Source organism: Centropristis striata, chromosome 13 (genome assembly GCF_030273125.1).
Source record: "Centropristis striata isolate RG_2023a ecotype Rhode Island chromosome 13, C.striata_1.0, whole genome shotgun sequence".
Taxonomy (NCBI): domain Eukaryota; kingdom Metazoa; phylum Chordata; class Actinopteri; order Perciformes; family Serranidae; genus Centropristis; species Centropristis striata.
In genome coordinates, this window is record NC_081529.1 from 28,758,355 (window position 1) to 28,783,593 (window position 25,239).

The following is a 25,239-nucleotide window of genomic DNA, read 5'->3' on the forward strand; positions in this document are numbered from 1 at the left end:
TTAATGTATCGAATGAAATAATCCCATACTAAATGGAAATTCCCTTTAACATTGTTTTTGTTAAAGAGACAGATACATTTCTGAACATCACTGCTTTTAGAAATAGCAGAGTAGAAATCTGTTGAGTCACAGTAAGTGGATACTTGGCGTCCTTATAAATTCTCAGCTTCCAATAGTTCTGTTCATTTAAACACTTACCTGGCGGCACACCAGAAGAAATGGTGGAGGCGGAGAGCTGGCCCTGGCCCTTAGAGGTCATGGCTGCTACCTGGATGGTGTAAGTGGTGAGGGCAGTGAGCCCTGTCACCTTGTACTCCTGAGTTAGGTTGGGCAAATAATGAGTCACTCGAGTATTGGTCCTGTTGAACTCCTCCCAGGAGATACGATAGCCTGGAAGAAGAGGTGAAATAGTGTTCAATGTAAACACAGCTCAGTGACTCACACATAGAGAGAAGCAGAGAGGACATGTTTACATTAGATAGTTATCTTTAATGGTTACCTGTGAGAAGACCGTTTTTCTCTTGTGGCTCCTTCCAGCTGACTTTTAGTGAGGTGTCCAAGATGTCAGTGAAGCTAAGGTGTCCCACAGCACCAGGGGCTGTAAAAATAATAAAGCAGGCAGTAAACAAACTGAACAGCCTGGGCATGTAATTATCTGCAAATACTGTATAATATCCTGGAAACTTACTGTCCTCATGGGTGCGTAACCGCTGAGGCGGGCTGCGAGGGCCGTCTCCAGGGGTGGTGAAGCACAACACTGATGAGTAATATTCTGTGAACTTTTTCAGCCCAGATATGTAACCAACATGAACACTGTCCTGGAAGTTGGGGCGCACTGTCATCACAGTGACCTCGTTTGGGCGAATGATTTCCCACGCCAACAGCTGGAAATGATGTGAACAGGGACAAGGTGTTAACCCTTTATCGGGCGAAGAATTTATAGAATATAAATATAGAATATTTGGTAACTTCAGTGAATATCAAAATGGGGTCCCCATGTCTCTCTGTTTGGTCGTAGAACCACATGGATTTCTTCCAGCTAATCAGCAAAGATCAGGCTACGTCACAGACAGTGACACCATGACATTTGAGAATATTTCGAGAAAAAAGGTGCAAATTTACTAGATTAAAGTGGCAAATCTACAAGAAAAAAAGTTGCAGATTTAAAAGATTTAAAGTAGCAAATCTGCGCGAAAAAGTCGCAGATTTACGAGAAAAAAGTGGGGGGAAAAAAAATGTTTTTCTCGCAGATTCACCACTTTAAATCTCATAAATCTGCAAATTTTTTTCTCGTAGATTTGCCACTTTAATCTTGTATTTTTTTTTTCTCAAAATATTACCCCCCTCCCCCGGGTCCGTATGTTTTTTTTACACATTCTGGCTGTATGTAATATCCTCAAATATTCTCTAGGGTTGAAATTTGGAATTTGCAAGTATTTCAATGAGTGCCCTATTAAGGGTAAATGTGCACATTTTAAGTACAACATTTCTTCAAAGATCAATAGTAAAAGTTAAATTAATGCAGTTCACATCTCTTTAGTATATGATTTATTGAGAAAATTAGGCTTTCAAAAAACGTGATGAGACTGTGCTGACAGAGTGCTCCTCTGGCTCTGACCACTAGAGTGCACCAGTTGACAGAAAGGGCCAGCTCACCTTATATCCCTGGTTGATTCCATTGATAAACTGAGGGCTCGGGGCACTCCAGGTAAAACGCACCGTGGTGGAGTTGACAGCTTCGGCTTGTACATTTCCTGGTGGCACAGTGGGCACTGATCCAGAGGAAGGAGAAAAACCAGACAGAGGGAGGAAGAGAGAGAGAGAGAGAGAGAGAGAAAGAGAAGGAGGGGGGGAAAGGAGAGAATAGTGATGAGATAGGGAAAGAAAAAAACTTGAAAATGTACAAGAGGCAGTTTCAGAGCTGCCTCGTTTAGAGCGTGAGAATCAGGATGAAGCATTTTTTTTTTTTTTGGCTCATTTGGGGAGGTAAGAACATGCCAATCAAACCGGGTGTGAGAGCGGTTGCCTCAGGCGGCTTCCAGGTGAACCCTGCAGCAGTTTGTTTGAAGTGAGCATGCGATTCTGATGTAACACCGGAAAAACAGTCGGGGAGTCACGCACTAATGAAGCTGATTGGCCAGTATTGGTCCTTATCTCGCCATGCTATGCTCTATTCCCTTTGAATGTATTTAAATGCACATCATGATCTGCTCTTGAGCCTGTAATGGAGTGAGTGACGGAAACATCCAATTAATGAGAGTTGAGCTAAACAACATGGGCGCCTTGTTCACTGTCGCTATTCACTGACAGTGACTTGGATGATGAAATGATTATTTATTTTATGCAGGGGAAGAGGCATGCAAATAAAATAAAAACCTTCCAGGTTTCAAAGATTTGCTAATTAAACACTCGGTTTCTGTGGCTGTCTACAAAATGACGTACATTTGTTTATTTGCAGGCGCATCGCACTCTGATTTGGATCTGCTCATTAATTGATTGATTGATCAAGCATCACTCAAAATATGCAGACTTTTCCAAGGTTTTTCCTGATAAAATGCGTTCCAGGTAGAAACCATCTTTTCTGAAGCATTTGAAGTATTTTTTTTAATCATCCAGCCAAAAGAAACTGACATAAAAAGACACCATCTTTTTACACACACAAACAAGCCCACACACCTCCCCAGCACTCAAAAAAGAAACTAGAGAAAAATAAATGCCTTTATACAGCAAAGTGTGTAGAAATGTAAAGATGAGACAGCGAGACAGACGGGAGAGAGCAAACCTTAGGGAACAATTGTTAAAAGAGACAAATAAAAAGGTGGACCACGCAATTATAATGACAGCTCAGACAGTTTGTGTGTGTTTTAATGGTGTGGGGTTCAGACCTGCTGAGTTCAGGTAAGTATGGAAAATACTTTATGCTTTCCCATCTATTTTTTACTGTATTATTTTACCTCTATGAGGTCTTTTGTGTTGCTCATGACAAAAAGCTCCACAAAGAAATTACCTTAAACTTGAAAGCAGTGTAACAGACTGATATACAGCATTACAAACACCTGTAAAAACTAATGAAGTCAAAATATCTGCTGATTCTCCTTCTCTAATAAATGCGTCTGAGCAGGGAGTGGAACAGAAAAGGAAATGGAAACACACCCAATTTTCTTATGAGTGCTCTTGAAAATATTTAGTGAGTCTGGTGTAGAGGATCTCTGTCCATGGAGTGGATTTAACATGACAGGGATTCAGAGATATGTGAGTATGTTAAGCCTTTTAAAGCTTTATATACAAGTTAAAGGAATTTAAAATAAAACTGGAAGCCAGCGCAGCATATCTAAACCAAGAGCGATATCCTTTTTCTTGTGTTTGTTAAAGTCTAGCAGCAGCAGTTTGAACTTAGTGTAATCTATGAATTGACTTTTTAGGAAAGCCAGTAAAGAGAGCATTATTCAATCGTCTTGTAATGAAAACATGGATTAACCTTCCAACACTGTGATACATTAGCTATAGCTCTATACTCTGGCTATATTTAAGTCTTTGATTTGCTGCCAAAAATAATCTTAGATTTTGCTTGGTGCACTGACAAATGTGACTTTCATCCTCTGAAGATCTTGAATAGACAGGGGAAGCAAGTAACATAAGGTGATGGAACCATTGGGCGAAACGGAAATATGTAGCTGTATGACACCGGGGAAAGTTCACAATGTGTGATCTAATTATACTACTCAGCATGTAGAATGAGAAAAGAAGTCAACCGGAGCGGCTTCCTTTGGCAAACGTCAAAAGGTATGTCATAAGTCTGACGCACGTCATCACCTGGTAATTTGTGTGCAGAATCAATTAAATTTGTGATCAGAGAGGCCAGTCAACATCTCCAGGTGGTCAATATGAATATTGTTCTAGTTTGAAACCAAACCAAATTAGGTGATACAATAAAACTGTAAAAGATGAAAGCGATCTAAGCATAATAACTATAGTAAAAGCTTTACTTGAGTTATAAAAAGGGCTCAGATGAATATATTGGCTCATGTCTTATGCCATTTGTTCAACAGTACAGCAGCACTTATTGGGAAATTAACTACATAAAAATAGACAAAAACAAATAAGCAGTGCTGAAAGGAAAATAGCACTTACACAGCCATGTCTTTTAAATTTCTCTAAAAGCCCTGCTGCTGCAGTCTGTACTAAGTGCTGACTGCTGATTGAGACAGGAGTGAGAAAAAAACCAGCTGTAGTCTTCTCAACAATGTGTGTGAATCACCTTTTCAAGGTTAGCAAAGGCTTTTTTAAAAGCTGTGAAGAAAACATGGCTTTACAACTCTTAAATTGATCATTAAAAACAGATGATTGGATTAACCGTCAGTCACAGGTTTTATGCCGCAGGCTTGACATTAGCAAAGGGACTAACATGATGAGGCTGCAGGTAATAAATGGAATTTGTAGAACTAAATAAAGCCTTTGGTGCTTAGAGTAACTAAGCTGAAAAGTTTGGAATTCATAACAGACTGGCTTGTTTGGAGCGCTGGAAAGCAACTGGGAAAACTTTTTGATCTGAGGTATCACAACAACCCTGTCAGATTAACTCACAAACCCCTTATAACCATTACTAATGTATGTTCCAAAAGTGTATAATATTAATGTTTTAATACAACTGGACCGTCAATATTGAGGCTGGTTTCCTCAGCAATTGAATTGCTACTACCAGTTGGAGCTGAATGTTGTAACTGTTCATCCATTACTTTTACCTAAATATTTCAACCATTTAGATATTACTTCAAGCAGAATATTTTAACTGTTCAACAAGTCAGATGGCTACTTTTAGCTAAAATTTACCATTTCAGCCACTTCTCCACTTCTCAAATACTTCAAGCTTACCACAACTATTCCAACAATGCATTAATACTTTCAACTATTTCAATTGTTTATTATAAGCCAACTGTTTCAACCATTACTTTTAAATATTTAAACAGTTTAGACATTCCTTTTGCTGTCATCTGTCATTGCTTTAAGGTAACTATTTCAATTGTTTAAATAATAATTTTAGCAAATAACCATTCATCCATTACATATTATAAAACTGTTAATCATTAATACATTACTTTCATTTTAACCATTTAGCTAAGTATTTCAAACATCATCTGTGATGTTTAGCTGTTAACTGTTTATCTATTTTTTTAGATAACTATTTCAACCATTTCTACATTACTTTAAATCAATTAGCTGCTTATCCAATACTTGCAGCTAACAATTTCATTTTCAACTATTTATTATTACTTCTAGCTAACTATTTAAAGTGTTCATTAATACTTTAGCACAATAATTTATATAATAATGTTTAACTATTACAACCATTCAGCTAATATGTGTATATATATATATATATATATATATATATATATATATATATAGCGCTGGGATGAGGCCACCAACAGTGACCGACTCCGGTTCAATGTTGGCCAGCAGCACAGTCCAAGGTGCATCTGCGACGGAAAAGACGCACATATAAAAAAACAGCTGCAAGCAATGGCGAATGAACAGTAAATGACCTTGCGATAAAATTCTTGAGAAAAATCCATTTGGCGATTGCACATTTAATATATATATAGATATAGATATATACACACACACACACACACACACACACACACACACACACACACACACACACACAAAAGGATATACAAAGTATAAGGGGTATAAAACAGATATATAATATAGAAAAATATACAGAAGATATTCATATATAAGGTATGGTGTACAGCAAACAAGTATAAAGTGTGCTATTTAGTATGATGAAGTATATATATAATAATATAAGGATGGACTTTAGCACTCCAAGCACGCCTGCATGTATGTGTTTGGCATATGTATGCATAGATTTCCTTCCTCACCAGACTCCCTGGTCCTGCCATGGACCGACTGACTCCAGGGCCCAGAGCCAGAAAAAAAAAAAAATATTTCTACCATTCAATTTTATCTACTTTAACTAGTTTTCACACCCTCTTAATTATAACGTGTAATGTGACTTAAACTATATGTGAATATATGGATAGCCTATATTCTTTTTATCAAATCATAATTTCTGTTGGGTTTTTTTTCCCAGTGAATTAAACTACTCTACAGTCTGTCCACACAGTCTAGCCCATGGTAACAGGAGAAGAACCTCCTGGGATACAGGAACCCCTGGTCGGATTCACTGGTATATAATATAAAGCCTGCGTATTGCTCTCACCCCCTTGCAGTGTCCATTCAGTGACTTTGTGGCTGTACGTGCCCCGGCCTGCTCCATTATAGGCCGCCACCTCGATCTCATAGTTAGTCCAGATGATGAGGTCCTCCAGGAGAAGACTGGTCTGGTCTGGATTGGTAATGTTTTTCATCTGACAATCCACAGGAAGCCCCGACAGACAGTACCTGGCAGCAGAGGGAGTTATCCAGAGACAGAGGGATTGGGGGTGGGGGGGTGGGGGAAACAGACAGACAGAGACCACACAGACAGACATAAATAGAAATACATTAGAACACAAATTCTCCGGAAAAAGAGAGGGAGGACGTGTGCTAATGGAGGAGAAGCCATGCAGAACAGTTTTATAATGGTTACAAAAAGAAAGGTGACAACGTATGAATGGAGGGGAAGGTATTTAATTGGCACCAATTATTCTATTGCAGTGGTGAGCGAGAATGAAGCGAAATGGAGAGGAAGAAAAGACGCTGACATAACAGTTATTATCACATCTGAATGGCATTGGCCCTGACAGGCACCTATCCCTGGGAAGAAATAATGCAGGCTGTCATGGTCTTCTTACCTGATGATGTAGCCCTGGAGTGGCCCATTCTGATGGCTCTCCGGGGGTGGCTGCCATTGGATCATGATAGACTGATTGGTGCGGCCACTTGCAATGACTGTCTGAGGTGGGGCGCTGGGCGGCTCTTCTGGGAGAGTTAGGCTGCAGCGGGGAGGAAAAAAAAGAGGAAAAAGAGAGGTGAAAAGGGAGACAAAGAGTGAAGCCATGCATTAATTATCTTGAATTTCTGCATATTTCTATCCCATTTCATCATAGACATCAAATCATAATAAAGCCGGCTTTTCGTATTTTTTAGAACACCATAAAGGAAAGTTGGGATAAGAGTGGCTGTGTCTTTGTCCAAAACATATTCTCTATAATACTGTCCGCAGAGGGACATCTTGCTATGGTATGACAAGGATCAAAGAGGCCTTGGCGAAAATGGAGCAGCACAATAGAGAGACAGCGAGAGTGAGAGAAAGATATAAAAGAACAAGAAAGAGGGATCCAGGCAGACTTTTCCCTAAAGCCAATTTAAGATGACATCTTGATTTCTTCCCACTGCACCGGAGCACTGCTCTGGAGGAGATGAAGCAGAGTGTTTAGGATCAAAGAGGTGTGCCCGAGAGATGCCTCAGAAAAGCCCTGCACTCTCACTGACGCTCAGCCACCCTCCTGTGGTGCACTCTTGTCTGGGCACATTCACACAGAAACTCAGCTCTGTGAAAAGGTGTGTGGTGCAAAAGGTGTTTGAGGGGTAGTGATGGCTTTTAGTTTGAGGGAGTTCCCTGCTGCAGGTATAAAAGCAGCAAATGGCTTGTGTTGACGTGGACAAGGTCAGACAGTGCTGTGTATAGGTGAATCCTGATGAGCTAAGAATGTGTGTGTTTTTGTGTGTGTGTATGGGCGGGGTGTGTCTATATGATGATGACCGTTTCGTCTTGCTAGTCAAGAGAATTCACTTGAGATTTGAGTCTGTGTGAAGCTCTGCCCCTTTCAAGCTTCGCTGTCTTTTACTATGCAGTACGGCAAAGACAGTTAATAGGAGGGAGAGAGATGAAGCTGGGTCAGCGCACCCATCAAGTCTTCACAAAGCACAATTTCAGCTCATTCACAGTTTTATCTTGAAAAGGCCGATCCCCAAGTTGGCTTGTCTCACGCATTCCCACAGGAGTGAAGCCCAAAAAGTGGACTTATATGAAATAATCATTTTTATTTAACTGCCAAGACGAGGGAGAAGAACAGGTTGTTCCAGAGCTGTGAAAGCCCTCAAAGTGCAACGCTGCTCCCCCAAGCTAGACATTAATTTACACAGGCAAACAGCAACATCTTTAATATTCAATAGATGCAGAACAGCTAAGTGCAGTACCCACCGGTCAGTCTCTTTGCTGAACTGTCCTCTGCCCACGTCGTTGACGGCACACAGGCGGAACTGGTACGAGCGCGCTGGGATGAGGCCACCAACAGTGACCCCGGCAGACTCCGGTTCAATGTTGGCCAGCAGCACAGTCCAAGGTGCATCTGCGACGGAAAAGACGCACATATAAAAAAACAGCTGCGAGCAATAGCGAATGAACAGTAAATGACCTTGTGATAAAATTCTTGAGAAAAATCCATTCGGCGATTGCACATTTAAATTCAATGTTATTCCTGACTATTATTGCACATTGTTTCATTTTCAGTAATAATATTGCAGCTACTGATAAAAAACAAGTCATTTATTTTGTATACACTCTCTCCAAATATCAGATTGAAATTCAATTATCCAAAAACCAGATCCCATCTGCATCCTCGGATTCATTTTCCTCTTAATGAGTTGTCATCTTCTCAGTGAGCCTGAGCTTCTATGAGAAATGGCTGAACGATTTACTCTCTATGGGTGAAAGCATTCCCACTTCTTTGATTTTATCAAGCGAGAGGAAGACGAGAGCATTGGGCATCTTTGCAATTTGGTTCCCCTGATCATTTGCAAGGAAGCATACAGGTGAGGCAATTGAGTTATACTGATTGCAGAGGGTAAGAGAGGATGCAACTGCCAATTTTTGGGACACAATGGAAACGTAATATAATAACAGGGGTAGCAAATTAGTGCTTCCAGGGAGTATAAAGTAACAATATTGCCTTGAAGATGGCTAACAAGAAACAATACATGTTTTTGTTTTGAAGAATATGCTTTGTTAATGGTGAATTACACTGAACCACTCACTGTTTTCAGAGACCTCAAGGATGTAGCGGATCAGAGGGCTGTTGCCATCAAAAGCCTGGGCCCATGTGAGGTTGATGGCCCTTTTCTCTGTGGTACTTAGAACTGCTATTGGGTTTTCTGGAGCATGGGGTAGTTGTCTGTATGTGTGTGTGTGTGTGTGTGTGTGTGTGTGTGAGAGGGACAAAGTGATAAAGAGAAATAGAATCAGACAAGAGAGGCAGCAAATAACAGCATTAAACAGCCAAACCGAGAGCCTTGCATTGTAAATATTAGAGGATTTGATGGATTAGAGAGGAGAGCAGCGATAAACCACAACAGTGGGGAAAACATCCATCCATCATGTCCCGGTCAGACGTAAATAAGAGGCAGGAAAAAAAAAAAAAAAAGTACAGACAGCACGATAAGACAGAGGAGACATAAGGCGAACATGCAGACCTGACTCTGAGGTGGGCACTGCGGGAGTCATTGCCACCCACTGAGGTCACCCTGCAGGTGTATGTTCCGATGTCACCCGACCACGTTTGGGAGATGTGCAGGGTCCCGTCGGGATCCTGCCGCAGGCGGGGGGACGTGCTCACGTCAATCACAGAGCTGCTCTTCTCCCACACGTACCTGGAGGTATGTACATGTAAGAGTAGTACACAAGGGCACACACACTTACACTTTAACACTCTGACTCTCAGACTGTTGTGACAGTAAATCTGTTTGCTTTGCGTCACTTCATACAGCAAAACACAGAAGGCGCTGACACCGATGAAAAGCCTTGTGAGGCTGATGGGAAAGTGATTTGAATCTTAAAACCATCTCTCTCTGTCACACATACAGTACTGAACCTCTCCTCCATGCATTTCTCTACTTGTCATATACCCAACCGCACATATGGCCGCCCCCCCCTCCCCATAAACTCCCATACACACGCATGCACACACCAGGAGCTCCTGTGATTAATTGCGACTGTTCGGGCTTTCTAGCTAATCTCCTCTGTGTTGCGTTTAATTAAAGGCGCTGTCTGAAGTTATTACTCTGTTTACATATTCATCTGTTTACCCCGCAATCTGATCAATGCCGTGGGCCCACAGGTGACAGGCACTCTAATCACTGGGCTCCACAGACATCATTTCGCTCCCTCTGAGACAGATGCATGTGCACACACTCTATCATGATCAAGACTGTCTGAAGAGTGAGGAGCAACGTTGGTCTAATTCCTCAATCAGACTCTAAGAGTTTCAAAATCTTCCCATAGGAGGTCGTATAAGGGTGGATAAACACAACAAGATCTCTCACAGATTTCATAAACTAATTAAGAACAGCATCGACACCCAAGCTTGTTTTCTAGACTTGAGTTGCATTAAGAAATGGAAACAAAAAAGGAGCTGTGTGATGACTCAATTTTGTTTGGTCAATAATGGCCTTTTATGGTTTTTTATTGGCTTTTTGTGTATTTCTGGATAGCAGACCGGTGCTATGGTTAATTGGCCCTTACTAGAACACAGTTCTGTGGCCTCTCTAACACTCCATCAGAAAACATCATAGAATATGGTTCTATTTTAAAATTTCATGTATTTGGAGAGCATGAAACACTCAATTTATGGGTAATAGTGGAACTTTTCACAATAAGAAAAGAGAACGAGAGCAAGAAAAACAGCACACAAGAGAGTAAACATTGAACAGAACAGGATATGGGCTATGTCAGTCCAGGTAAAGTAAAATCAGAGATTCGTAAGAAAACATATTTTACAAGGTATAAAATAATAGCTGAAAACATAAAAAAAGACTGAAAAATATGACTGAATTTTTTGGTTTTTCCCATTTCTGTGTTCAGGATTTTTTTTAGCTTGTCTAAAATATCATAATAAGTTTCTTTACAAACAGTGGCTGATGTTGGTACATTTATTTATAATGTTGATGAACCTAAAAATAAACTGTCTACAGAAGACCTCCGTGCCAAAGACAACGGTTCTTTGTGCCACTTTTGTCAGTCAGAGACCCAACATAAGAGCAGATCTCTGCACTGCAGAACAGCCGAACAGAAACACAAGATTTATTCTCTGTAGTTTGTTTGGCATGAATATTTTGATAGAGACAGAGAGCCAGTGTCACACCAGCTGAAAGTCACCGGAAAAGTTGGATATCAGATATCCGGTTTCAGCGCCTTCAGCGGACACGCCCCCAGCGTTTCAGAGCAGCAGAGCATTTTTTACTATTTTAAAAACATTTTTTTTCTTTTACACATGGCAATTTTTTTTCTTATTCAAATTTGGCTGGGTATTTGATGACACATTTTTCTGTGGTGCAGGAAACTCAGATCACACACACACACACACACACACACACACACAGACAGACACACACACACACACACACACACACACACACACACACACATAAACAATAAGACAGACTACCAGGCAGAAAACCACAGTCCGGTGCTGTAATTGTATGCATCTGTTCAAATAATCTATGATAATCTAACAGACTGTTTTTTTCTAGTGGAAGCAATTGGTCTTTTTTTAAAACACAAAATTTATTCTAAATCAGTTTTTCTGTGTGAAATTATTGATTTCCTAAGTAAACAGCCGTGTAATGGGGGGGTAATGCACAGCGAGTGGGTCATTATTGCAAAATAAACCCTGCTAGGCTGATGCAGGACCCCAACACAAAGCAGAAATCTATGTGATGACAAAAAAGACAGAATTCCAACAGATATTGCGAGTGGATGTCATCATTACCTCACAGTGACACTGGGGTCATGGGTCACACCACAGGTCATTACAGCCTTGGTCCCTTTGATGACACTCTGGTCCTGTGGTGGTTTAGTGATGCGGGTACGTGCTGCAAACACACAGAGAGTTGTTATTCAGGGGCCGTGTTTGAACAGTGGATTGAACAGGGCTTACTGGACTTGGTCTTATCTTTCACTCAATGTCTCTACGAAAGTGAGTGAATCATACCGGATTTCCAGTGGGTGGAGTATTTTGCAAGGTTTTCAGAGACTGATAATGTGAATTTATGCGCAAAAAATGACTACATGCATGAGTCATTTGACTATATATAAAGTAAATCTTGACAGTGACCTCCAGTAAGCAATACTTACGAGTAAATAAGTAATGCATCTAAAAAAAAAAATATGGAAGGGTGTTTCCTTTTATGTCTTTATATTTTCCGCAGGTATAGTCTGGACTTTGCAGTCTTCGCAACATGTACTAGCCAAGGTAGAAAATGAGGACACATGGGGTTTGCAGGCGGTGCAAGCAATACGAATGTAGCCAATTTCTGTTATGCTTACCCCAGACCACTAGGTCAGCTGAAGCTTCATCAATGCCCCTGGAGTTACTGGCCATGCAGGTGTAGGTACCAGCATCGGACAGGTGAGAGGGACTGATTAGCAGGCTTCCCGACTCCAGCAGGGTGAACCTGGGCAGCTGGACCGAGCCACTGGCCAAGACACGTTCACCTGCAGGGAAGGGTGGAAGTGATTGATGGTGTGGGGTGGAGGACAGGGAAAAAAAGCGGGAACAGGGAGAAAGAGAGATTAGGGTATTGGAGAAATGTCAGGGAAAACAAACAGGAGGGAAAGCAAGGCAGCAAACGTGGAGAATATAAGTTTTGTTCAGAGAAAATGCATATTTTGAATCCTATCCAAGGCTCTCGTCTACATTTGACAAGTCCAAATGCGGCATAATGAACCCCCCGCCTCAGAACCTCATGCTGTTAGCCCACGCACCTTTCTGCCAGGTGATGGCTGGCCTTGGGGCTCCTGAGGTCTCACAATGCAAAATGACTGACATGCTGTCAATCACGGCGCTGTCAGAGGGGCCAGCGGTGATGTTGGGAGCGATACCTGGGAGGGGAGGGGTCAGCCACACACACAGAAAACACACGGGCAAACAAAATCAGGTAAGACAGAGGTGATAATGAGAGACATAAACAGCTTTCTCGCTAATAAAGCAGACGCCAGCTGAGAGCTTAATAGACTCGACAAAAGGGGCGGCTGTCAGGTCTCATTCGAAGGGACAGCTCTGAGAAACTGACAAAGGCGCCTCGCCTTCTCCTGCACGTTCTCTGACTCAAAAATAGCCAATAATTGCCAGAGCATCCAAGGTGACAAATCTGTCAATGTGAAGAGATATATAGATAGATGGGTGTAGGAGGCAAGACAGAAAGAGGGAGAAAAGAGGATTAGAGATGAGAACAGAAGAGCGGATTTAAGAATAAAAAAGGGAGGGAACAGAGAGGGGAAGATGAGCAGAATTAAGAAGCAGACGTGCAGATAGCTTTGAAATACTTTGAAGGGGACATACTAGTAACAGCTAGGTAGGTGTTTGTCTGGATCTCTCCTGCGAGATTGCGAGCAAAGCACTGAAACATCCCTGTGTCATCCGGCAGGAGACCGTTGATCTGCAGACTCCCTCCCACCAACACCCTGTACCTGGGGATCTTTACCGGGCTGATGGGCACTGCATCTTTATACCACACTATGTCTGGCTGTGGCGTGCCTGCAGAGGAAGGAGAGGATCATTTTTTTCCCTTGTCACTGTGACCCTTTTGTTCTTTTCATACTGTTTATTTTTCCATACTTTCTCGCTCTTTCACACATGCAACAGCATACAGAAAAACAAACACCGCTGACCTCGTGCCTGACAGGGGATATCCACCACCTTCTCCATCTCTGCACTGATGTGAGTCGGCGGCTCTTTTACAAACAGGGGATATTCTGTTTCAAAGAAGAAAAAGCATAAAACATTGGCACATTAAAGCCTTTAAAAACGACTCACAAATCATCTTTGCTTTTTATCTCGACCCTTCTCTGGTGAACTAGCATTTGCAACACTCTAGATAACAGCATCAACTCAATTACTGACGTGTAAAATGCTTACAAAATGCTCTCTCAACATGAGGGTGAGCACGCTGATGCAATATTCAGATCATTTAGGCTCATCCGCTCTGTGCAAGGTTAAAATGTAAGATGTGGGTTATTTACCTAGAACATGTAGAAAAGCCCCAGCAGTGACAGAGGCGACGCTGCTGCTGCGGAGTGACGCTTCACACTCGTAGTAGCCGCTATCACTGACTGCAGGCAAACTGATGACCAATCTACGTCCGAAATCTCGGATCCCCGTATTGACCACTACTCCATCTTTCCTCCAAGTAATACCCATTTTGACGAGAGGTCTGGTGGAGAAAAAAAGATGAAAAGGGGAAAAAGAGAGCAAGATATAGCAAGCGAAGTTTGGGTTTTTAATACAGATTTATATTCTGTTTCAAGGTTACGGAGCGCTGAGGGAGCTATGGGATACATCTGTCATTCTGATTAAGTCTTTGAATTGGAGATAATAGTCAGAATTCAGGACTGAGATTGCGCGAGATAGGGAGAACAGAGTGAAGCCTTGAATCAAAGGGAAGAATGGAGGAGAGATACAAAATGAGAGACGTACAAAATACTTTTCAATCATGTTCAAACAAAAGGTTTCAAGATTCATTTGAATCACAAAATATCCGATGTGGAGGTGAGAAGAGGTGGATGTGTTTTGATAATGTGCGCGTGCCTGTGTGTGTGTGTGCTTGTATTTGTCTTTTCATGGGTTTCCTTGTGTGTGCGTGTGTGTGTGTGGTTAAATTTACCTTGCATTAGCAACACACTCCATAATAGCCTCGTTTCTTCCCATGGTTACACTGGTGTTCTTGGGTGGGATGATGATAGAGGGGGCGATGGGGTCTGCAGGTCCTCCCACATCTATCAAACACACAGAAACACATAGACGTAGATAGAAAGAAGTGGAAAAATCTATAAAGTATGCAGACCTCACATTAAACCTGCACATCTGCCTGATATAGCCAAGTGAGCATGACTAGATCCTCAGACAGAGACCGACAGTCTGTCACTATCAGCAGCAGGTAGCCAGCATGCTATCACCCAACTATTAACACCCTGTCTTTACTTTAGATCCTTTTTCTAGTGCACACAGCATTTCCTGAGCACGGTGTTAGCCCAGGTGTTAGAAGCCATTATGTAGCATAATTGAGACAAACACAAAAGGCGATTAAATGCAGCACCATCACTCACGGGTTTCACGGAGCCTCCAGCCAACCATCGATTCACTGCCCTCAATCAGTGATCTCTCTCTGAATCTGATCTCATTTTCCCCCACCTCCCCAGAGTACGGGTATGGGCTCGTGGGCTCGTATGTGTTTGAGTGATTGCGCGTTTACTGCGTATTTACGGTGTGTGCACTGTGTGCGTGCGTGTTTGTGTTCGCCCGAGTGTGTCCGTGTGCAGTTGTGAGGGTTTTTTCAGGGCTACCCCAGGTTAATAGGGCTCCTAATCAAGTTTTTATTATCATTATTGTTATTTGGTGCCACCTCATTGTAAATCACACCCTTTCAGGGCCCGTTTCTGTGGGTTCTCAACAGCGTAATGACAAAGCTTCCTCTACAAATACTGCCTGAATGTAGGCGCAGCCCTCCTGATGGGTTATTGCTGTTTGGTTCTGCTCCCCATTTGATTGCTCCGCTTAAGTCTCTAGCTCTTCAGCTGTACAGTTTGAAATTATGATTTCAGTTGCTTTACAATTTTACAAACCAAGTTTAGTACAGGACAGTGAATAGGCCGCTATAAAAAGACAATTCACCATAAGAAATTAAATTCTTTGCTGGGCTTCCATAGCAGAAATTCTTGTCACATGCTGCATAGCTGAGGTTTAAAGGGACGGTTCAGATTTGAATAAGATGAGGTTCCTATCCAGAGTCAGTGTGTTCCCTACAATAGATGGTGGAGGCGTTCTGACTGACATCTACTGAAGGTTATAAACTGACCATGGAAAATATGACCCCACTTTATCAAATACGAACACTTATGATCAATATGATCACTTTAAGTTTTCAAACGAAGATAAAGCACAGCCTTGAGTAAAAAGGTTCACAGTAGACAATGAGATGTTAGGTGCATTTAAAAGCAGTGATTCTGGCACATCCACATATTATAAGAATGACTGTACAGCTTCGAGCACAAGCAGCGAGGCAGGAAACTAAGTACAAAGTCAAAATTAAGCCGCTGCTGACATTTTGCTGGCACATTTAAAGAATACATTTTACATTTCAAAATAAAGACATTTGAGTTAACCTCAAAGCCTACCTAAACGCAGAATGAAAGGATAATTCATTTTGGCGGCACTGAGTGTATAAAACAGTTGAGTGGTGTACCCTGAGCCTAAAATGCATTGCCATGATTTTTGGGTGACAAAAACTCAAGTTGGCTTTTTAAAGTGAGACATCTGGATGAAGTTTGTCCTTTTAAAGAGATTTAATGTGTTTATTCAAAAGATACTATCTGGAGGCAGATGATTAAGCCCTTGATTGATAAGTAAATTGATAAATAAAATTGATTCTGTGGCTGACTGAGAGGTTTAAGAATCCATCTTGAAAGTATCATCTTGAGGGCAATATTGGCATTATCATTAATTAGCATAGTGAATCTATGTAGAACAGCTTGTCAGAAAAGTAAAAAAAAAAAAAAGAAGAAGAAATTAAACAGACTGCAAAGGATTTAACAAAGTCCAAAGGATTTATGAGGAAAAATCTAGATCACTTGGGTTAGAAGTTATTGGCTAAAGTGTAGGATTACAGGCATTTGGATCTATGTAATTTTTGTTTCCTAATTAATGTGTGAGATAATGTGGAAAGTTTGATTGGTGTGGGTCTTACGGTCTCGGAGCTCCTGGTACATAGTGTTGTAGAGGAGAGGAATTAAACAGAGAGAGGAGGAGGAGAAGTGATTGATAGAGAGTGGAGTAGAGCAAGGGATGAAGATGAAGGTCACAGACACTTTATATACTGTAAGTAATACTAATATATATAATATATGCATGATTTATTAACTGTAATTGCTGATGAAGTTTTGCTGACGCTGAAATTTTCCCTGCCGAATATGATGCTGATATTACACTATCTATTTAATGTTTATCAGATGTGTTACATGTTTGTGTTAATATAAAAACTTAACAAGTTTGTTAAATTAACTTAAATTCCATAATATTCAGCCAAGAATGTTGTCTGTGTTTGCCAATGACACAATGAAAACTGGGAATCCATTAGACTAGTCAAATAACTCATTTTATTTTCCAGAGGACATGATTGGTTCCTTGGCAGAGTCTAATTAATGTATTGCAGTTCATAAACTCTCAGTGTTGAGAATACCTCAAGTGTGTAATCTTCTAATTAAATGGGAAAAGTAAACAACGTGGTGACCTGCATAGCAAATTCTTGCTACTAATGTCACCACATTGTTTACATCTGTCTGTGTCCAAAGACAATTGTTCACCCAAGTCAGCTTTAGTGAATTTCACACTCTGAAGAAGAAGACAAAAAGCAAAAATGTGTGCCCACTTTGAGTATTAGCCAGTGTTAGTTTGCTTTTTGCTATAAGACCACGCACTGTCTCATTTGTATGCTCCCTTTGGACCAACACACTCCCTCTGCTGCATATTTTTCTGTCTTTTCTCTGCAGAATAGCTAAAATGAACAAATGCAGCTGTAAAAACCTTATTGACTTTCAGATGCAAAATACGGTTGTGTGATCCGCAAGGTCAGATTCAGTGATATTCAGTGCTATCTGGTCCCCACAGATTGCTGTGTCATGCGTATTGAGCACTGAATTACAAACACTGTATTAACAAAATGATGAGCAGATGCTGGAGCGAAAGAGAGAAGTTGATATTAAAAATGTGCAGCTCCACATGAAGCAGGTTAAAATCCTCGTCTGGGAACAAAAGCTCCATTTGATAAATACTACAAATAACAATGGATCCTGTGATGTCTTTTATCAAAGGTTGTATTATATGTGGTATAAAATATTATCGTTAATATTATCTCCAGAGGTTGGCAGGTCGTGGTATGCAGAAAAAGACTTGGTTTTATCTGGATGAAAGACAGTGGGTGGGAGAAGTGGAGTGTCTTTGTTCAGATGAAAGTCACTGGGAGTAAAGGGAAGCATCAGGTTTGACCAAACACTAATTACGTGACATGTATCCACGCTTGCATGAGCAATGCCAAACTTTATTTGAAGTTGTGAGCATTTACAAGTGAGGCCGACCTTCTAATCTGATGTGTGTTTGTGTGTGTGTGCATTTTTGATCATTCCCCGTTTGCTCGGTGTCATTTTCATAAATCTGCTTTTTGCGAGGAGCGATTAAACTGAAGGTCCACTTTATGGGCCTGTACATCGAGCAAGTCAGAGAGGTGCTGCCGGAGCTCCACCAAACACAAACCTCATGATCGTAATTCACTCCTCGAGCCAGAGGTCAGAGGAGGACTGCAGAACAAGAGGACAACTATTGCAGGTAATGGGTATGATTATGTCTGTTGGAGAGAGAGAAGAAGAAAGGGCAGGAAGGAGTGATATGATGAAGGGCTGCACCAGTAGAGGGCGCTATCTCTGTTTCTATTGTCTTTGGCTGAACCACCTGTTGTGTGCCTGTTGTGTTGAATGAATATGTGAGCTGTATCATAACTTTTTTTTTTTTCAAGCTCCATTTTCATCAGCAACAACCTGTTAATGCAATCTGCTGCTGACACCAACAATCTGCTAGTGAGGTGTGGCGCAGAGTGGGCGAGGAATACTTTTGCTTCAGTGTGTGTGGATGCTCCTGCACCTGCATGTGTACTTACTCTCCACTGTGAGTGTGATGGGCTGACTGGTTTTGTTCTCCCCATTTTTGTCATTGACTGCCTGGGCGTAGTAACGTCCTGCATCTGGGGCCACAGTGGACAGGATGACCAGTGTGTTGTCCAGGGTGATGGCACTATAATGAAATATTCACACACACACACACACACACACACACACACACACACTGGTTAGTTTGACATACTTTTAAAGGGGAACTTCACCCATTTTTTTAATTCTAAATTACTAAAACAATTCAAAAATATAAGAAAAAATGAACAACTCTCCAAATTTCAAAAGCTAGATAGCTAAATTGTAATGTGTTATTTCATCTAACTATAAAGCAGATAATATACATGTGAGTATGTCCTTCATATATCTTGAGAAACATTAATTCAATCAACTCCACAGTTGGCGGGTGTATTGCTAAGGACCAAAGGGTATGCAGTTTCAAATTTGATGCAATTTGGCCAGACATTGGTGCTATAACAGTGAACTCTACATTTTGTTCTGTAACGTTTGGACTGTCAGTTTCAGAAACATTTATTTTCGTGGATTTTGTGGGTCCAGACAAATCTATCCAAAATAATCAAACTGATTAATCTATGTAGATTGTAAACAAATCTACACAAATTTGGAGCACTTGTGATCCAATTGTATCCAGAAAATCTCTGGATCAAGCCAAAAGCTTGTTTGCTTATTTTTTCTTTAGATTTTTGATGTTCCATACAGTTCTGCTGTAACTGGCCCTCAGAGACAAATCTTCTAACCGCTTTGTGCTGTTGCAACCTCCTTTTATGGACATGTGAAGCCATGATGTGACAATGACAATTTTGGTGCCATCTGACCAATGGATGGTGCTGTAGCAGCATCTTCTAACTTCAAAGGAAGTAATCTCTGTCTGTCTGTCTGTGTCTGTATGACTGTTCATCCAATCGACTTCCCAGTCAGCGGATGTATTGCTGAGGACCCAAGGGAGTGCATTGTTGAGGGTAAATTTGATCGAATGAGCAGTTCAGACTGCTGCGAGCAGCCATGGGCTACCATGGTTCTAAACAATGCTGCAAGGAGCACTGGCTAAGCAAAGAATCTTTAAACGTTTTATAGTTTTTTTGGGGGCCAAACAATTGTCCTGACAATGCTGCAAGCAGCAATACCAGGAGCCAAGCAGTCAGCCTGTTTAGAACGGCCACGAGCTCCAAACGGCCACAGATTACTTTTCAGCTATAAAGTCTGGAGCTTCTCTGTAGACAATGAATTGGGGAAGATGTTATAGATGACACTAAGAGGCCCCATGTGAATGTATATGGGTACATTTTCTGTTTCAGAGCTCAGAACAGTACACTAGAATAAAGCTCATTTGGGTAGAAAAAAGAAAACAGACAGACATTCTGTGGATTCACAAAGATCAGTATCCCATTCATTGTCTATGGAGCAGCTCCAAACTGCATATTGATGACATCAAAACGAGTTATTGCTCTGGTTTCTGGCTTTGAAAGAGAGAAGCTAATTTTCACAAATATTGATTCAACTGTTTTGTTCTGTGTAAATAACATACTGCAAATCTTAATTTAGGTAATGTTCCCTTTTAAGGATACTGCAAAACCTTACAGTCATTCCCACGATGTTCACTTAACCTTAAATATAACCTAATAACAGCCCAATCAGCTGTAGGTAGCGTTGAATGTAGTCGAATCAAATTGGGGTCACAAATTTGGCTTCCAATTAATCAGACATCCCCAGTCATCTCGTATGCGTTACAAAATTTGTCCCCAAACACATGCCAAACTTCTCACACGCACACACATTAACAAGCACACAGACACACTCATATCATTAAACTAGCGAGTAGTTGTTTCTCACAGTCAATAAATCCTGAGGGTAAACTGACACACAAATACATACACACACTTCCTCATAAATTATGTCTGAAAAGAAGCACACAAAAACAATTTTTATGAGCACTTCCATCTAGGAGGTACTGCAGTGTCTTAAATGAACAGTTCAGAATGTCTCTCGTTATTATATACTATCTGCAGCACTTAATACAAAGAAATTGTCATTTCAATCGCTGTATGAACCCACGGGGTTAAGATAAGTGAAGCTGGTCTTGTGATATACTTAATAAATACAGAAAAATTAATTGGTCCTACAACAGCTTTGAGCAGCTGATGAACTTAGATGTCGACATATTTGAAGTATATTTCTAAGATGTAAGCCAATCTTTGTGCAGCCTGCCCCAGTGGAAAAGGATGAATAACACATAAAGTCCCTAATTTAGCAATAAATACAACTATATCCCTTTAAATACTGTACACTCAAAATGATGTTTGATTTGGAATTGTGTTAGCTTGAATGAGCTGTGTCTTTTGGGCTTTAGATGGATTTTGGTTAGTCCCACATTATTTGCATTTACAGTAATTATGCTGTGCTGTGCAGAATGCAAGAAAATTTATGGGTAATTGGAAAAACTACACATTAGCAATGGGTGTGAGACATACCTAGCTATTCTTTTAAATCATTGCTGTGACTCGAGAATGTCTGAATGTTGGTTAGGCTGATGGGCTCAAATGTTTGAGAGGGGCCCATTAAATGAGAGCTGACGTTAAGCACACGGCCAGATTAGACTCTTCGTATCTGCCAGCATCTGCCCGATCGGTGCAGGATAAACAGACACACTCCTGGACAATTAGGAGCTGCGGCTCTCACCGAGTCAACAGACACTTACACAAACACACAACCACCAACATACACACACGGCTGTGAATATCAATGTGGCCTGACACAAAGCGAGCAAACAAGCGGTAAATGCAGAGTGTCCTGTCAGTGGCTCTCATTGTCACAGAGCAAAGCTTTACCGCCTCACTTTTGATAAGAGTCAGCTGCATAGAAACCAGCTCTGGAATGGGGCAAAACATTAATGGAAGGGGTTGAGATTTTTCTTACAATTTGCCTCTGTGCTAAGGCTGCATTTTTGTTTTTTTTACTCTGCAAGCAGGCACACTCACCAATCTGTTATTGAAGTGAGAGCATGCAACTCAGGGTAAAAGTCTTCATGTCAGCTTTGACATGGTAGAGAATGCAGCTGAATAATACATGAGGAGGTGGTTTCTGAGGAGTTGTGGACTGCCTACCTCTATTTGTCTGGATGGCAAAATTAATCTCAGGTGATTACCTTCACAGCAGCTCTTCAGGAAAATTGCATATCTGAACAGGGATGAATCTGAAAAGCTACCGCACACACACGCACTCAAGCTCAGAGCATAGGCCATAAAGATATATAGTCACCCGCAGAACTCCCACGGTGCACATTCAGCCTAACACAGATTCTTACCACTAGCACATATGCACACATGCACCCTCCCACACACAAATCTACCCAAGGGTGAGAGCTGTCAGTCAAATGTATCATCAATTGAGGCCTTTTGTCCAATTTTGTCTAATTGGTTCCCCTGCTGCCTGCTCTATCTCTACCCTTCAATCATTCCGCCTGCAAAGTCAATAGGGGCGATATAATAACCCGCTTTATCATTGAGAGGTGATTCAATGATGAACACAAGGCCCGCGCTAACATTCGTTCATCAACTACTCTGCTCAACTTCGCTCGTGGTGTGTGTGTGGGGGGGACTGGAGAAAATCTGTGAGCAGTATTGAACTTCTCAGAGTTCTCTGAAGTGAGAGATATTCTGCTTCAGCAACTCAGCACTCGCCAGAAACTCATACGAGTGTTCAGACACACGCAGGAACACACACACACAGGAATCACACACACTGAAGCCAAACAAACCCCAGGTAGACTTACATGCGGCTGCTGGAGGGAATCTTGCGTCCATCTCTGAACCAGGTGATCTGTGGCTTGGGGAAGCTGTGTATCCGCGGTGCATGGACGAGAGCACCCTCACCCTGGGATACTGTTTGAGACCTTTCACCCTCCACAAAACCACCCATATCTAGCAGGCATAAGAGAGAAGAATATAAGAAGGGGAGACAAAGAGAGTGGGCAAAAAAAAGAAAATTAATACTAGAGGGTTAATTCTTAGGGAAATAGGGAAATTCTTGGAAATGCATGCCGGCAAGTGAAAAAGAAGAATTGTCATTATTACCACATTATGTACCTTTTTCAAATGCTAAGCTCCTTTACTCAGAGTGACTCATCCACATACTGTGGCTGACAAGCCTTTTCACAAAAACAGCGTCCTCCCCTTACTGTCAGATGTATGGAAAGAAACCCGCACTTACAGGCAACCTGAACTTCAGTGCTGCACTGCATTATAGCACCCACTCGATTTCTCACAATGCAGCGGTAGTGGCCAGCATGCTGTCGGTCCAGCGAGGGGATCAGGTACCTAATGGGCACACAGAACACAAAGTGCCATTAGTCATCATCAGCATGACAGACAGCGACATTTGTCATCTTGGCGCTTTTATCCCCCACACTCAAGATGCTACATTAATCGAGATGTTCCATTGAGCCCCTGAAACACGGCTTAAATGGCATTCCACTTAGCCATGAAACAAAGATGTTCAGATTAAGAAATATAACAGAGCAACCTTGAAGTGTGATTTAGTGCTGATGTACAGATGGCCAATGGATGGGAAACTAAAGAAATGTGAAGAATGTAATCTTAAGTAGGGATGGGACATGATTTTTGAACAGTCATGAATTTATAGTACAGTAAAGCGGCCACCCACTGACCGGAAGGTCGGTGGTTCGGTCCTTAATAAGGGTGTTTCTACTACAGTCCAATACCCGGAATAAGGCGGGTCTCACTCGCCGAAATGCCCCTAATTTGAATATGAGCTGTCCTGAGCGGTCTTTTGACGGGACTTTTTTGGTCTTGTCGAAGAGCAGGGCGGTTTTTCTCCCCTGAAAAAATCCTGGTTGCTGATTGGATGGAACGCTAAGCAGGATGTGACCTAGTACTCGACGCCACAACAACACGCGCCATTTGTAAAAGCCGGCGAAGCAGTGTTGCCAACTGAGCAACTTTGTTGCTATATTTAGCGACTTTTCAGACCCCCTTGACGACTATTTTTTTTTAAAAAGCGACAGGCGACAAATCCAGCCACTTTTTCTGGTGTTATTGGGGACTTTTGAAGATTCGTTCTTACTCTTCTTAACGAGCAGTGGGGGCCAGCGGCTCTTCTTAATGAGCCACCGGCCTCCCAGCTGCAGTCACAGAGCCGGACGGGATGTAAACCCCTTAGTATCCAGGCTTCAAATTGCTAATAGGCTAACAGTTAGCTCTGTAGCAGTACAGTATAGTAGCACTTAGCGATCTCTGTTTGTTTACAAGCACCGGACACTCTGTGCACAGTTAGCGATGCCGGTTAATTCACGATCACAATGTTTATGATCAGCGATGACGTTGTCCATAATAAGCCATGCTGCTTTGTTTATGGTCAGCAGTGGACGTTGTGCACAGTCTGGGACGGCGGCCACAGTTGTGCCCCCCGTGTTTAATCTGTCGCGTATGTTATCACGAATCATGGTCGAAACTATCGCTAAGCCATTACGGGACGATCTCGTAAATCCCTCTAGGGGCTAATTTGTAATGGAGACACGCAGAGTGAGCGGACTTTTGAGAGGGTGTGGCCGGAGACTTTCCCGGCGGCCACTCTTCCCCCTAAAGAAAACACGGATCATGGCAGCCTACATGATAAAGTATCCCTGAGCAAGATACTGAACCCCAAATTGCTCCTGATGCTGCATTCATCAGTCTGTGACTGAATTTCCAAAGGTGGCAGGTGGCACCGTTGTAGGATAGCCTCGGCCACCAGTATGAATGTGTGTGTGAATGGGTGAATGAGCGTAGTGTGTAGTGTAAAGCACTTTGGATAAAAGCACTATATAAGTAAATATGTGACTCCATTTACCATTTAGAATAGTTTTCTTGTTTGCAGGAGGGCAATACAGTGCTGTGAGAATGGGGAGGTGCTGCTGAGATGTCTTTCTTGAACCCTACAGCCAAACATACTTGTACGAGCTGCTATACAGTCAGAAACGGAGCCTCTGATTGATTGGTTGACGGATGCAACCCAAGGCAAAAGTAAAGATGGAAGAATGTTAGCTTAAGTAGGTATGAGCATGATTTTCGAATAGTCATGAATTATAGAAAACTGTTGGGTTTTTTTGTCTGCAGAAGTGCAAGATGTTACTAAAATGTGTTTTGTGAGCCTTATACCCAAACTTGTCTGAGCTGCTCAACAGTCAGAAACAGTCTCTGGTTAATCAATAAGTCAGGAACACAGCCTCTGATTGATTGGTTGACGCACTCAATCCAAAGTTAAACTAAAGAAGGAAAAATGTGATCTTAAGTAGGAATGTTTAACATAACAGTATAGCAGGACAATGCAGACACACTTTCCAACAGGCAGCCCAGTCCTAATATGTTAATCACAGGACTAGGAGATCTGGCACGGTGAGCACATCTGGTAGGCTACCTACACCAGCTGCCAAATCTGATCTGTGCATGTGCTGGTTCCAAAAAAACCAAGATGGGGACAGCCAAAATGTCAAACGGGAGGGCTCCATGAACTTCTTTTATACAATCTATTCTTAAGGCCAGCTGTGGACCAAACAACAAAGA

At 41.6% G+C, this 25,239-nt stretch overlaps 1 protein-coding gene across 1 annotated transcript in view; it reads right to left on the reverse strand.

The window, feature by feature from the left end:
• sdk2a (sidekick cell adhesion molecule 2a) overlaps positions 1-25,239 on the reverse strand; it is a 107,672-nt gene that overhangs the window by 22,562 nt on the left and 59,871 nt on the right. The window contains exons 3-21 of the mRNA XM_059348428.1: positions 22,889-22,995; positions 22,452-22,599; positions 18,652-18,785; positions 14,611-14,722; positions 13,970-14,160; positions 13,619-13,702; positions 13,290-13,484; positions 12,713-12,829; positions 12,275-12,442; positions 11,718-11,820; positions 9,424-9,600; positions 8,989-9,125; positions 8,156-8,303; positions 6,804-6,944; positions 6,230-6,411; positions 1,657-1,772; positions 689-884; positions 500-598; positions 199-390 (exon numbers count right to left, since the gene is read on the reverse strand). Of these exons, the coding sequence (XP_059204411.1) occupies positions 199-390; positions 500-598; positions 689-884; positions 1,657-1,772; positions 6,230-6,411; positions 6,804-6,944; positions 8,156-8,303; positions 8,989-9,125; positions 9,424-9,600; positions 11,718-11,820; positions 12,275-12,442; positions 12,713-12,829; positions 13,290-13,484; positions 13,619-13,702; positions 13,970-14,160; positions 14,611-14,722; positions 18,652-18,785; positions 22,452-22,599; positions 22,889-22,995 (2,747 nt within the window). The remainder of the gene's footprint in view (positions 1-198; positions 391-499; positions 599-688; positions 885-1,656; positions 1,773-6,229; positions 6,412-6,803; positions 6,945-8,155; positions 8,304-8,988; positions 9,126-9,423; positions 9,601-11,717; positions 11,821-12,274; positions 12,443-12,712; positions 12,830-13,289; positions 13,485-13,618; positions 13,703-13,969; positions 14,161-14,610; positions 14,723-18,651; positions 18,786-22,451; positions 22,600-22,888; positions 22,996-25,239) is intronic.